Source organism: Rhinoraja longicauda, chromosome 12 (genome assembly GCF_053455715.1).
Source record: "Rhinoraja longicauda isolate Sanriku21f chromosome 12, sRhiLon1.1, whole genome shotgun sequence".
Classification (NCBI taxonomy): Eukaryota; Metazoa; Chordata; class Chondrichthyes; order Rajiformes; family Arhynchobatidae; genus Rhinoraja; species Rhinoraja longicauda.
Window position 1 is genome coordinate 11,404,758 of NC_135964.1, and position 13,851 is coordinate 11,418,608.

Below are 13,851 nucleotides of genomic sequence, written 5' to 3' on the forward strand. Positions count from 1 at the left end.
CCTTCCGGCATCGTTGGTTCCAGAGCCTTTCTGGATTATCCGTTTTGCTGGATTCTACCTCAGAGAGTCGTCCAACGGTACGAGAACGGTCCATGTAGGCCGCCAAGACGCCGAGATACCAGCCCGCTAAGTCAGTTTCAGAAGTCGGCTATGGAACGGATCTGCCGGTTCCGGCTGGGCTGGAGTTCCAGAGCCCTGGCTGCTGGGGGCAAATTCAACCCGTCAATTGGAGCTGATATCCCGATGAGGTAGAGATCGGCCGCCTCACCTGGCCTAGCCACCACATTTTTGGGAGGACTTCCACGAGGGTTTTCAAATGCGCTCTTGTAATTTTGGTAGATTAAAGGAGGTGCCAGACCACCAGTTGTCAGAACATCGGTGGTAGACCTGTGCTTCCAACTGATTCCTGGTGACTCTGAGGAGATGAGATACCTCGTGCTTGAAGAATAACTACTGAAAGCTGGACTTCTAGATGTTGGGGAGTTGATTCCCATGATGTGGAGCATGTGTGGGTCTGAGCAGTGGCTGGGAATAGCTGTATCGATGGAGCATTTTGAGCGAGGTCTAGAGGTTCATGAACTCAGAGAATAATGAGATCAAAATCCAGTGAGACAGTAATAAAATGATTTATTGTATATTTACTTGAGTTAATATGCCTGTAAAGTTGCAGGGAGTTTTTTGTTGTTCTGATCCTGGTGCATGTGACACCATGGAGGGCGTGCAGCGTAGGTTCACTAGGTTAATTCCCGGAATGGCGGGACTGTCGTATGTTGAAAGGCTGGAGCGATTGGGCTTGTATACACTGGAATTTAGAAGGATGAGGGGGGATCTTATTGAAACATATAAGATAATTAGGGGATTGGACACATTAGAGGCAGGAAACATGTTCCCAATGTTGGGGGAGTCCAGAACAAGGGGCCACAGTTTAAGAATAAGGGGTAGGCCATTTAGAACGGAGATGAGGAAGAACTTTTTCAGTCAGAGAGTGGTGAAGGTGTGGAATTCTCTGCCTCAGAAGGCAGTGGAGGCCAGTTCGTTGGATGCTTTCAAGAGAGAGCTGGATAGAGCTCTTAAGGATAGCGGAGTGAGGGGTATGGGGAGAAGGCAGGAACGGGGTACTGATTGAGAGTGATCAGCCATGATCGCATTGAATGGCGGTGCTGGCTCGAAGGGCTGAATGGCCTACTCCTGCACCTATTGTCTATTGTCTATTGTCTATAAACACTTTTGGCTCTTAAACTGTTACACCCACTGTTTAGAAAAAAGCAACAGAACTGTGCTGCACAAAAATCAGGCCCTTCGACCCACAGCATCTGTGCCGAATATGATGCCAAGACCATGACTTATCTACATGGGCATAATCCATATCCTTCCATTCCACTGTTAGTGACAATTAATTCTGTTTCTCTTTCTTTCTCCTCTCACAGAGGTTATGCTGCCCAGCGTACTAGTGCAGGACATGTTGACAATGCTTAATATCAATTAACCAACACTCCAACAAGAGGAGTTGAGTATAGGAGCAAAGAGGTCCTTCTGCAGTTGTACAGGGCCCTAGTGAGACCGCACCTGGAGTACTGTGTGCAGTTTTGGTCTCCAAATTTGAGGATGGATATTCTTGCTATTGTGGGCGTGCAGCATAGGTTTACTAGGTTAATTCCCTGAATGGCGGGACTGTCATATGTTGAAAGACTGGAGCGACGAGGCTTGTATACACTGGAATTTAGAAGGATGAGAGGGGATCTTATCGAAACGTATAAGATTATTAAGGGGCTGGACACGTTAGAGGCAGGAAACATGTTCCCAATGTTGGGGGAGTCCAGAACAAGGGCCCACAGTTTAAGAGTAAGGGGTAGGCCATTTAGAACGGCGATGAGGAAAAACCTTTTCAGTCAGAGAGTTGTAAATCTGTGGAATTCTCTGCCTCAGAAGGCAGTGGAGGCCAATTCTCTGAATGCATTCAAGAGAGAGCTAGATAGAGCTCTTAAGGATAGCGGAGTCAGGGGGTATGGTGAGAAGGCAGGAACAGGGTACTGATTGAGAATGATCAGCCATGATCACATTGAATTGCGGTGCTGGCTCAAAGGGCCGAATGGCCTACTCCTGCAACTATTGTCTATTGTTTCTGTTCAATGTGATTGTTGTAAATCCCACAGGTCATTTGAAGTCGGTAACACATGGACAGATAGTGACATTACATCTGCGACCAAAATAAACAATAATGTAACCAATTTTAGGATTCTGATTCCTCACGCAAATCTGTACAGTAAGTGCATGACTGCAAAATATAACTGTGTGTAATTAGTACGTCACCTTAGGTAGATATCAAAGAGGAAGATTCCTGGGCAAATATGTGCTCCACTGGGCCTGTGAATGGTTATAGGGGCAGGTGTAGAGCACAAGTCGCCAAAGTACTTTCAAAACCTTTCAATAATACTTTAAAAGCAACTTACAGCTATTAGTTCACTTGTTATCTCCCTTGTTAATTCTTTCTGTGGAATTTCCATGTTTGAGTTGCAAGTGCCGATTTGTTCCTTCCGAAAGACTTGATAATTACTCTTTCTGGCCTTGAAATAGCAATTGAAATGAATTCAGAGTTGATGAAAACTGAATTGAATTGAATACTTTATTGTTACATATGGCAAGTCACAGTGAAATTATTTGCTTGCATACCCAAAGAATGCAATAGTCGCCACATAAAGGCCGCTGACAAAGACAAATAATCTTTCAAATTGTGTAAGAGTCAGAAAATATTGGCCTAGGAGTTCTGGTCAATGTTGGGTCAATTAAATAAATTTGGACTTGCTCAAAGTGAACTTCCAAAGCTACTGGAATAAAGCTTTGACGGCAAATCATTCCTTTCATGTGTTGATAATATCTTCCAATTTCTGTGTTCAGAAATGCACCAAAACTGCTAACTCTTTTGAAAGTTAATACCAAAATTTTCCTGCCAATTCTTAGAGTTATACAGCACGGAAACAGGCCCTTCAGCCCAACGCCCACGCTGACCAAGATGCCCCATCTACACTAGTCCTACCTGCCCGTGTTTGGCCCATATCCATCTTAACCTTTCGTATCAATGTACCTGTCCAAACGTCTTTTAAATGTTGTAGCTGTACCTGCCTCAACTACCTCCTCTGGTGGCTCGTTCCATATACCCACCATCCTCTGTGTGAAAACTGCGCTGAGCTCTGGTCAATGTTGGGTTAATGAAATAAATTTGTACTTGGCCAAAGCAAATTTCTTAGCCCATTTCTTGGCTAATCTGAATTATTCTATCTTTAAATTGCTGAATGTTCTTTTTCAAATGCATTATTTATTTTCACTAATCTATGAATTTGTGCACTTTCTTAATGAACGGCAGAACAGCGAACATGAAATATCCCCTTCAAGCCGACAATTTAAAATTTGACTCACAGTTAATGCACCTTGATTTTACTTCATAATGTCACATTTTAACCGTGCTTTCATTGTGGGCAATAAGGTGCCCTCTTATTAACACACCTTTAACAAACATATAACCACATGGCTGGAAAACAAAATAATGATGTTTACTTTAGACTTTCGAGACGTAGCGCGGAAACTGGCCCTTCGACCCATGGAGTCCGTGCCATCCAGCGATCAAACTATACACTAACACTATCCGACACACTAGGGACAATTTTACAATGTTACCGAAGTCAATTAACCTACCAACTGTATGTCTTTAGAATGTGGGAGGAAACTGGAGCACCTAGAGAAAACCCATGGAGTCACAGGGAGAATGTACAAACTCTGTACAGACAGCACCCGTAGTCAGGATCGAACCGGGGTCTCTGGAACTGTAAGGCAGCAACTCTACCGCTGCGTCACTATGCTGCCCTTTTTAGATGTGCTGGAATGCCGTACCAGTGCGTACCATCACAAAATAATCTCTGCATTTTAACCAGTGGAATGCTGTAAATTCTGATCACAGCTCCACATACGTGCTTCAGTTATGAACACAGCAAAGCTTGTTTTAAAGATTACACAAGGATGTGTCCAAAATGCTTAATCAATTTTAACTCTATATTAAAATAAACGGCTCCAATTATACCATCACTTATGGACAATTTTAAATTCATCCTAAAGACAACTTTGTATGCATTTTTTAAGTTCCATACTGTATTACTGAAACTATGGTCATCTACAAATTGAGCAAAATACGAAGTGCTGGAGTAGCATCTGTGGCAAACATGGATAGGCAGCGTTTTGAGTTCGGACCAGTCTTAGAGATGTTGCCTGACCCGCTGAGTTCCTCCAGCACTTTGTCTTTTACTCAAGACTCTTGCATCTGTAGTTCCTTGTAAGCTCATCTCCGATTGTCAGAGTACGTTACCAGAAGTGATTTTGTAATGCGTCTGTCTTCTACAGAATGCTGCGAAGTGCAGGGTTGTTTCTCTGAGCACAGGACAGAGGGCCTGAAGTCCCTACGGATTTGTGCCACCTCCTCGCAACCTGACGTCCTGGAGCGTTTGTTCCCCGAGAATGTAACCCTTGCTGAATAGTGTGACCTTGTGCAACGAGGGCTGCGAGAAGCTGGGACGTGCCTTTTGCGAGAGGTTAACGGGCATGGATAGCGTTTGGGTACAGTAATGCCCTGCAAGGGGAATAAACGGTCACATTACAACCTGTACAGTGATTCCCTGGTACAATAACACCCTGATACAGTAATATCCTAATACAGTTGTGACCTGATACTGTAATATTCTGATACAGTAACAGCCTGATACCGTGACGCCCTGAGATAGTAATGTCCTGATACTTTAATACTCTGATACAGTAATGTCCTGATACTTTAATACTCTTATACAGTAATGCCCTGAGATGGTAGTGTCCTGATACTTTAATACTCTGATACAGTAATGCCCTGAGATAGTAATGTCCTGCTACTTTAATACGCTGATACTTTAATACTCTGATACAATGATGCCCTGAGATAGTAGTGTCCTGATACTTTAATACTCTGATACAGTAATGCCCTGCAAGGGGAATAAATGAAGAATCACATTATAACCTACACAGTAATGTCCTGATACAGTAATACTCTGATACAGTAATGTTCTGATACAGTAATACTCAGATACAGTAATATCCTGACACAGTGATGCCATGATACAATATCGCCCTGATACTGTAACGCCCTGATACTGTAACGCCCTGATACTGTAACGCCCTGATACTGTAACGCCCCGATACTGTAATGTCCTGATACTGTAATGTCCTGATACTGTAATGTCCTGATACTGTAATGCCCTGATACTGTAACGACCTGATACTGTAACGCCCTGATACTGTAATGTCCTGATACTGTAATGCCCAGCGGGGGAAGTAAATGAAGATCACATTGTAACCTAATGTAACGACAAAACAGACTTGGTTTGGAACATTGGTATCAGGACTGGTCATACTGTTGAAGTCATGTCAGAAATATTCTAATCAGGATGCTGGTGTGTTGAGAATTACCTTAGACAGAGACTTGTTGCTTGAGTCAGCGGGCAGTCTATGTGCCAGAGGTTCCGTTGGGAATGTTCTCTGTAAAAGTAAACATGTTGTACTTTAAATTACTTTGTAAAACCAAAATGTCAAAGTGTGCAGAAATAGGGTACAAAGTGCTGGAGTAACTCAGCGGGTCAGTCTGCATCTCTGGAGAACATGGATAAGTGATGTTTCAGGTCGGGACCCTTCTTCAGACTGATTGTGGGGGAAGGAAGGGCCTGGTGAAGATGAGGGAAATTTTTAACTTGTGCCCTGATTAACTTTGTTGTTTCAGATTGATGGTTCAGTATTACAAACAGAAAGTCAAACTTGGGGCACTGCCCGAGACAATGATAATAGACAGAAATAAAGGATTCTGGCATCTTTTAAAATACAGAGCCCATCATTGTCCATTTACAATGACCTCTGAACTGGGGCAGTGGTAACGAGATAGAAACATGCACAGGTCTGACGTCACAGGTAGATCAAGACTCCTGGTGCCATGGGAATGTAGCTCAGAGGGATCTCACAGACCATCTGTAAACAGTGAATTCTCCAATTTCAGGTTAAACTGGTGTGCAATGCATTAAACTTTGATATTATTCATCAATATTAAAACTGAGCACAATTGGTCACCAGGTACTAAAATAATTCAAAATTCCTTTTCCCGCCAAAGCTAAATATGAGGAAATTATTCAAAGCAGGGAGTATTTGAGCAGATATACAGTACTTGCCTGAGATTGCAAGGAAGCCACTTTTACCCAATGCCTTTGGATTGATTTCTCCAATCGTTCCTGCTTTTCGTTGGATAATGGTGATCTGGCTTTTATTGCACCTGATGGGATTTTAGGCAGCTGTTCTGCTATATCACATCTGTGGAAAATGACTAAAGTTACAAGTCCAATTATATTGCTGCGTTTACATATAAATATAGTATTCATTGTGTAATATAAACTGGGGTGGTGGTGGAGGCAGATAGGATAACAGTGTTTCAGAGGCTTTTAGATAGGCACAAGGATATTTTATGTGTAAGAAAGAACTGCAGATGCAGGTTTAATTCGAAGGTAGACACAAAATGCTGGAGTAACTCAGCGGGACAGGCAGCGGGACAGGCAGCGGGACAGGCAGCGGGACAGGCAGCGGGACAGGCAGCGGGACAGGCAGCGGGACAGGCAGCGGGACAGGCAGCGGGACAGGCAGCGGGACAGGCAGCGGGACAGGCAGCGGGACAGGCAGCGGGACAGGCAGCGGGACAGGCAGCGGGACAGGCAGCAGGACAGGCAGCATCTCTGGAGAGAAGGAATGGGTGACTCCTCGGGTCGAAGCCCTTCTTCAGAAGTCTGAAGAGGGTCTGGACCTGAAGCGTCACCCACTCCTTCTCTCCAGTGATGCTGCCTGTCCCGCTGAGTTACTCTGGCATTTTGTGTCTACAAGGGTATTTTAGTTAGGTTTAGTTTATCGTTGCGTGTACTGAGGTACAGTGTAAAGCTGTTGTTGCGTGCTATCCAGTCAGATGAAAGTCTATACATGATTGCAGGATATCCAGGAAATGGAGGGATGTGGATCACATGGAGGCAGAGGAGATTAGTTTAACTTGATATCATGTTCAGCACAGACATTGTGGGCTGAAGGGCCTGTCCCTGTGCTGTACTGTTTTATGTTCTATACACACTAGCTTTAAACACTGCATGAAAGTCCCTGCTCATGTCACGACACCTTTGAGCTTGCTAACCCTTACACTAATGGGCAGAGTTCCTCACATTCATGTTGCCTGGACCCATTATCCTTCTATCAATGGGACACGTGGCAAATGGAACTAGGTTAGATGAGGCATCTTGGATGAGTTGGGCCGAACAGCCTGTTTCCATGCTGTGTCACTCTATCAAATCACCTTTCCATCCTCTCTGCTCCAAGGAGAACATCTATGCTTCCCAGCTCATTTTTTTTCATTCCAAGGACCACTCCAATAAGTAGAAACAAGCAACTACAGATGCTGGTTTACACAAAAGAACACAAAGTGCTGGAGTAACTCAGTGTGTCAGGCGGCATCTCTGAAGAACATGGGTAGGTGATGTTTCAGGTCAGGACCCTTCTTCAGTGCAATTAATCTTATCTGCAGTCTATCCCTGTTCAGTACATTGTTTCTAAGATGACTTACAGTTCCACACTAGCACTATCCTACACATTAGGGACAATTTTACAACATAGCAAATCCAATAAACCTACATATCTGTACGTCTTTGAAATGTGGAAGGAAACCAGAGCACCCGGAGAAAACCGGTACGGTCACAGGGAGAATGTACAATCTGTGCACTGTCAGCATCCATAGTCAGGATTGAACATGGATCTCTGGCGCTTTAAGGCAAGAACTCTACCACAGCACCACTGTGCCGCCCTAATACTAATAATTTCATTACTGATAAGGAGACAATGTGACCTAAATAAAATCATGAATTTGCCACATGTATTTAACACTTTATATTAATGTTTTTTATCAATAAAGCATTCCAAACTTTGAATGAAATGTCCTCGACCTACCGATTTTGTTGTGGATTTTGGTTCATGGAACAGATCCAGGGGTCAGGCAGTTCTCCGTCATTCACATCCACGTTAGATGGTAACACTCTCCAACGTAAGCACAGGTCTGACACAAATTACACAAAAATAAACATATCTTCAGCTAAAGAATAATATGGAATTTTATTTTAAAATACAACCAGTGCACAAGTCTTTTTAAATTCAAATAGCAGATGGGTTTCAAAGGCCAAGCCTACATTTGCCATCAATCCTTGTATATTCCAAGGAGATGACTTGCTGAAACAATGCACATTTCCATCCGGAGAAGGTATTCCCAAAGTGCTGAGAGACATAGAATCCCAGCATTTTGGCCCAGAGACTAAGTTATAAACTACTAAACCAGAAAGATATGAGCAAATTCTGCGGGTGTTGTAAATAAACAACTAATGGATTAAACCATGGACAACAACATCCCATATGCACGATTTGCACAACTAGAGCATGTCACCTGCTAATCGATGGGCAAACTCTCCCATTTACACTTCCATTTTACGCCACCTAAAATTGTGCATAAAAAGGGTTCTGGTCACAGTGTCACACAGCATGGAAACTGACCCTTTGGCCCAAATCCTCCATGCCAACCAAGATGCCCCATCTAAGCTAGTTCCATTTGCCTGTGTTTGGCTCATATACCTCTAAACCTTTCCTATCCATGTACCCAATTCACGTGTCTTTTAAATGTTGTGATAGTACCTGCCTCAACTACCTTCTCTGGCAGCTCGTTCCATAAACCCACCACCCTCTGTGTGAAAAACATGTAATAACGTCTAACATGTAAAACAAGTGAGTAGAAAGTGTGTTGGGATGGGGAGCAGGAGTAATATCTAATAGTTTATACAATCCACGGATTCCATCTTCCTGAGGTTGTGTATCTGGTAATTTACTGTATTTACTCTTGTGGGTAGTTTTATAATTCTGTTAGTATGGTGTAATACTCTGGGGATTATCTGTTGACTTTCTCTTTCTTGATCTACACCCAGTAGATACTTGCCACACTGCACAGTGACCGGGATCTCTGCAGCCCGCCTCCTCCTGTACTGGACTGCAGCAGACGGTGGCCAGTCCCAGTTTGTAGACACGTATCCAAACTCATTCCAGAACTTCACGATTCCAGCCCGAGCTGAAAGCACATCAACGTAGACCGTTAGGGTCACTAAACGTAGCAGTTGATTTACCAGAAATAACTACTGCAGTAATTGAACACAGAACCATGACATGTTCTATTGCATATTTCTGCTGCAGCCCACATCATTTTTTGGAGACAAGGTATCAATACGCATACTGTTCCTTTTTTACCCTTTTTCTCCAGAGATGCTGCCAGACCTGCTGATTAGCAGTTCTTTGTTTCTACGTTTCCTTAAATTGTTTGGCAAATTTGAATGGCAAATTTAATTATTACATTTTATGGTTTAAACTTTAGTAGTTTTATTTTATTAAGAATTCTAAAAAAGTGAAAATCTAGTTTTCAGGCAGAATGCCAACACTTTAAAGAGCACTGGTCCACTTTATCAATTGATAAGCAGGTAGGTCATAAGTGATAGGAACAGAAATAGGCCATTTGGCCCATCAAGTCTACTCCGCCATTCAATCATGGCTGATCTATCTCTCCCTCCTAACCCCATTCTCCTGCCTTCTCCCCATAACCCCTGACACCCGTACTAATCAAAAATCTATCTAACTCTGCCTTAAAAATATCCATTGACTTGGCCTTCACAGCCTTCCGTGGCAATGAATTCCACAGATTCACCACCCTCTGTCTAAAAGAGGTAGCACAATTCTTACCAATGTCTAGGCCCTTCCAGTACTGCAGCAAACACTGACCCATGACTCTCAGTAAGCTGTGGTATTCTCTGGCATCTGCAAAGTCTTGCTTGTTGTGAGTTGGCTCCATCATTGCACTGGGCACGTTGACCACACCCACAACACCATCACAAGACCTGAGGACGAGACAGAGACAATGTCCGGTAGAATGCATGGTCAGCTCAACAGTCAACTAAACGCAAGACGCAACTTACTACGGCTCTTAGAAACATTTGGGCTGATTTACTGATAAAAAAGGGTGTAGAGGGATATGGGCCAATTCAGGCCATTGGGACTGGCCCACTGTGCCACCTTGGTCAGCATGGACAAGGTGGGCCGAAGGACCTGTTTCTTGTGCTGTACAGCCCTGTGATAAAACAAAATGGAAAAAAAATCCTGCCTGACTTCTCTAATTTTTTTAATATTTTCCCATTTAAAAACAATAACCACTCTTTTTGTAATTTCTGTTGCAAATCCTCACATTTTTAAAGGTTTACTAGACAAAGTGGGCCCGTTGGGCCCATTCCCCACTCCCCCATTCTCTCGTCCCCCATCCCCACTCTTACTCTCCCCACACTCTCCCCTTTGGCCCGTCCTCTTAGGGTTTCCATTGTATCCGGGAGGGGGTGAGGGAGTGAAGGGGGGAGGGAGGGAGAGGGAGGTTTGGGGGAGGGAGGTGTGGAGTGATCGAGGGGGAGGGAGTGGTGGAGGGAGGGATGTGTTGAGGATGGAGGGTGGAGGGAGGGGGGGAGGGTGATGAGAGATGGGGTGGTATTTGTGGAGGGAGGGAGGGAGGGGGGGGAGAGAGGGGGGAGGGAGGGATGGGGGAGAGGGGAGGGATATGGACCTCCCCTTTTCCCAGTACCCCTCTTTCCCCCACCACCAATTCCCCTCCGCACTACCCCTGTTGTCCCATTCCCCATTCTCAGCCCCCCCCCCCATTTTCTCTCCCCCAGACACACTCTTAGCTTCAGTTAAAGGCCCGGGGGGGGGGGGGGTGCGGGTGATCGGATCAGTGAAAAGTCCGGTGGGGGGGGGGGGCTTTGGGAGATCGCATCATTCAAAGGCCCGGGGGGGGGGGGGGGATAGCGGGGAGATGTTCTCCCGGGTGTGGGAGAGAGGAGAGAAGCAAGGGGAGAGAGGAGAGGTGAGCCGGTGATCGCGGGCTGGTGCCGCTAACGGCGTCCATTGTTTTGGTGCGAGTGAGGAGATGCCGCGCATGCCTGCTGAGTACAGAGTGAGGAGATTCCGCGCATGCGTACTGAGCACTGCCGCACCGCAGCGCCCCCCTTCTGTCAAAACCGATAAATGAGGGGGGGCAGCACTTTTAAACCTCTGTAACTTAAAAAATATGCGTCCGAATTAAATAAAAATATCATTTTCCAGCAGCGAACCGCATGCTGATTAAGGCGGTACAAAAATCGTGGCGCTACGGTTCACCGTTTTGCCGGAATTGCCGTATTTAGCCGACATCAGTGGAATAGACAATAGACAATAGGTGCAGGAGTAGGCCATTCAGCCCTTCGAGCCAGCACCGCCATTCAATGCGATCATGGCTGATCACTATCAATCAGTACCCCGTTCCTGCCTTCTCCCCATACCCCCTCACTCCGCTATCCTTAAGAGCTCTATCCAGCTCTCTCTTGAAAGCATCCAACGAACTGGCCTCCACTGCCTTCTGAGGCAGAGAATTCCACACCTTCACCACCCTCTGACTGAAAAAGTTCTTCCTCATCTCCGTTCTAAATGGCCTACCCCTTATTCTCAAACTGTGGCCCCTTGTTCTGGACTCCCCCAACATTGGGAACATGTTATCTGCCTCTAATGTGTCCAATCCCCTAATTATCTTATATGTTTCAATAAGATCCCCCCTCATCCTTCTAAATTCCAGTGTATACAAGCCCAATCGCTCCAGCCTTTCAACATACGACAGTCCCGCCATTCCGGGAATTAATCTAGTGAACCTACGCTGCACGCCCTCCATAGCAAGAATATCCTTCCTCAAATTTGGAGACCAAAACTGCACACAGTACTCCAGGTGCGGTCTCACCAGGGCCCGGTACAACTGTAGAAGGACCTCTTTGCTCCTATACTCAACTCCTCTTGTTACGAAGGCCAACATTCCATTGGCTTTCTTCACTGCCTGCTGAACCTGCATGCTTCCTTTCATTGACTGATGCACTAGGACACCCAGATCTCGTTGAACTCCCCCTCCTCCTAACTTGACACCATTCAGATAATAATCTGCCTTTCTATTCTTACTTCCAAAGTGAATAACCTCACACTTATCTACATTAAACTGCATCTGCCATGTATCCGCCCACTCACACAACCTGTCCAGGTCACCCTGCAGCCTTATTGCATCTTCCTCACAATTCACACTACCCCCCAACTTAGTATCATCTGCAAATTTGCTAATGGTACTTTTAATCCCTCCGTCTAAGTCATTAATGTATATCGTAAATAGCTGGGGTCCCAGCACCGAACCTTGCGGTACCCCACTGGTCACTGCCTGCCATTCCGAAAGGGACCCATTTATCCCCACTCTTTGCTTTCTGTCTGTTAACCAATTTTCTATCCATGTCAGTACCCTACCCCCAATACCATGTGCCCTAATTTTGCCCACTAATCTCCTATGTGGGACCTTGTCGAAGGCTTTCTGAAAGTCGAGGTACACCACATCCACTGACTCTCCCTTGTCAATTTTCCTAGTTACATCCTCAAAAAATTCCAGTAGATTTGTCAAGCATGATTTCCCCTTCGTAAATCCATGCTGACTCGGAACGATCCCGTTACTGCTATCCAAATGCTCAGCAATTTCGTCTTTTATAATTGACTCCAGCATTTTCCCCACCACTGATGTCAGACTAACTGGTCTATAATTACCCGTTTTCTCTCTCCCTCCTTTCTTAAAAAGTGGGATAACATTTGCTATCCTCCAATCCACAGGAACTGATCCTGAATCTATAGAACATTGAAAAATGATCTCCAATGCTTCCACTATTTCTAGAGCCACCTCCTTAAGTACTCTGGGATGCAGACCATCAGGCCCTGGGGATTTATCAGCCTTCAGTCCCATCAGTCTACCCAAAACCATTTCCTGCCTAATGTGGATTTCCTTCAGTTCCTCCATCACCCTAGGTTCTCCAGCCCCTAGAACATTTGGGAGATTGTGTGTATCTTCCTCAGTGAAGACAGATCCAAAGTAACGGTTTAACTCGTCTGCCATTTCTTTGTTCCCCATAATAAATTCCCCTGCTTCTGTCTTCAAGGGACCCACATTTGCCTTGACTATTTTTTTCCTCTTCACGTACCTAAAAAAACTTTTGCTATCCTCCTTTATATTATTGGCTAGTTTACCCTCGTACCTCATCTTTTCTCCTCGTATTGCCTTTTTAGTTAACTTTTGTTGCTCTTTAAAAGAGTCCCAATCCTCTGTCTTCCCACTCTTCTTTGCTATGTTATACTTCCTCTCCTTAATTTTTATGCTGTCCCTGACTTCCCTCGTCAGCCACAGGTGTCTCTTACTCACCTTAGAGTCTTTCCACCTCTTTGGAATAAATCGATCCTGCAACCTCTGCATTATTCCCAGGAATACCTGCCATTGCTGTTCTACCGTCTTCCCTGCTAGGGCCTCCTTCCAATCAATTTTGGCCAGCTCCCGCCTCATGCCTCTGTAATCCCCTTTGCTATACTGTAATACCGACACTTCCGATTTTCCCTTCTGCCTTTCCATTTGCAGAGTAAAACTTATCATGTTGTGATCACTGCCTCCTAATGGCTCTTTTACCTCTAGTCCCCTTATCAGATCAGGATCATTACACAACACTAAATCCAGAATTGCCTTCTCCCTGGTAGGCTCCAGTACAAGCTGTTCTAAGAATCCATCTCGAAGGCACTCTACAAACTCTCTTTCCTGGGGTCCATTTCCAACCTGATTTTCCCAGTCTACCTGCATGTTGAAATCTCCCATAACCACCG

At 44.8% G+C, this 13,851-nt stretch overlaps 1 protein-coding gene across 1 annotated transcript in view; it reads right to left on the minus strand.

Moving 5' to 3' along the window:
- Positions 1-4,445: 4,445 nt before the first annotated feature.
- The window catches only part of LOC144598642 (ATPase MORC2-like), a 31,282-nt gene continuing 21,876 nt past the window's right edge, over positions 4,446-13,851 (minus strand). The window contains exons 15-21 of the mRNA XM_078408852.1: positions 9,853-10,007; positions 9,062-9,190; positions 8,032-8,137; positions 6,224-6,366; positions 5,151-5,369; positions 4,749-4,997; positions 4,446-4,615 (exon numbers count right to left, since the gene is read on the minus strand). Of these exons, the coding sequence (XP_078264978.1) occupies positions 4,446-4,615; positions 4,749-4,997; positions 5,151-5,369; positions 6,224-6,366; positions 8,032-8,137; positions 9,062-9,190; positions 9,853-10,007 (1,171 nt within the window). The remainder of the gene's footprint in view (positions 4,616-4,748; positions 4,998-5,150; positions 5,370-6,223; positions 6,367-8,031; positions 8,138-9,061; positions 9,191-9,852; positions 10,008-13,851) is intronic.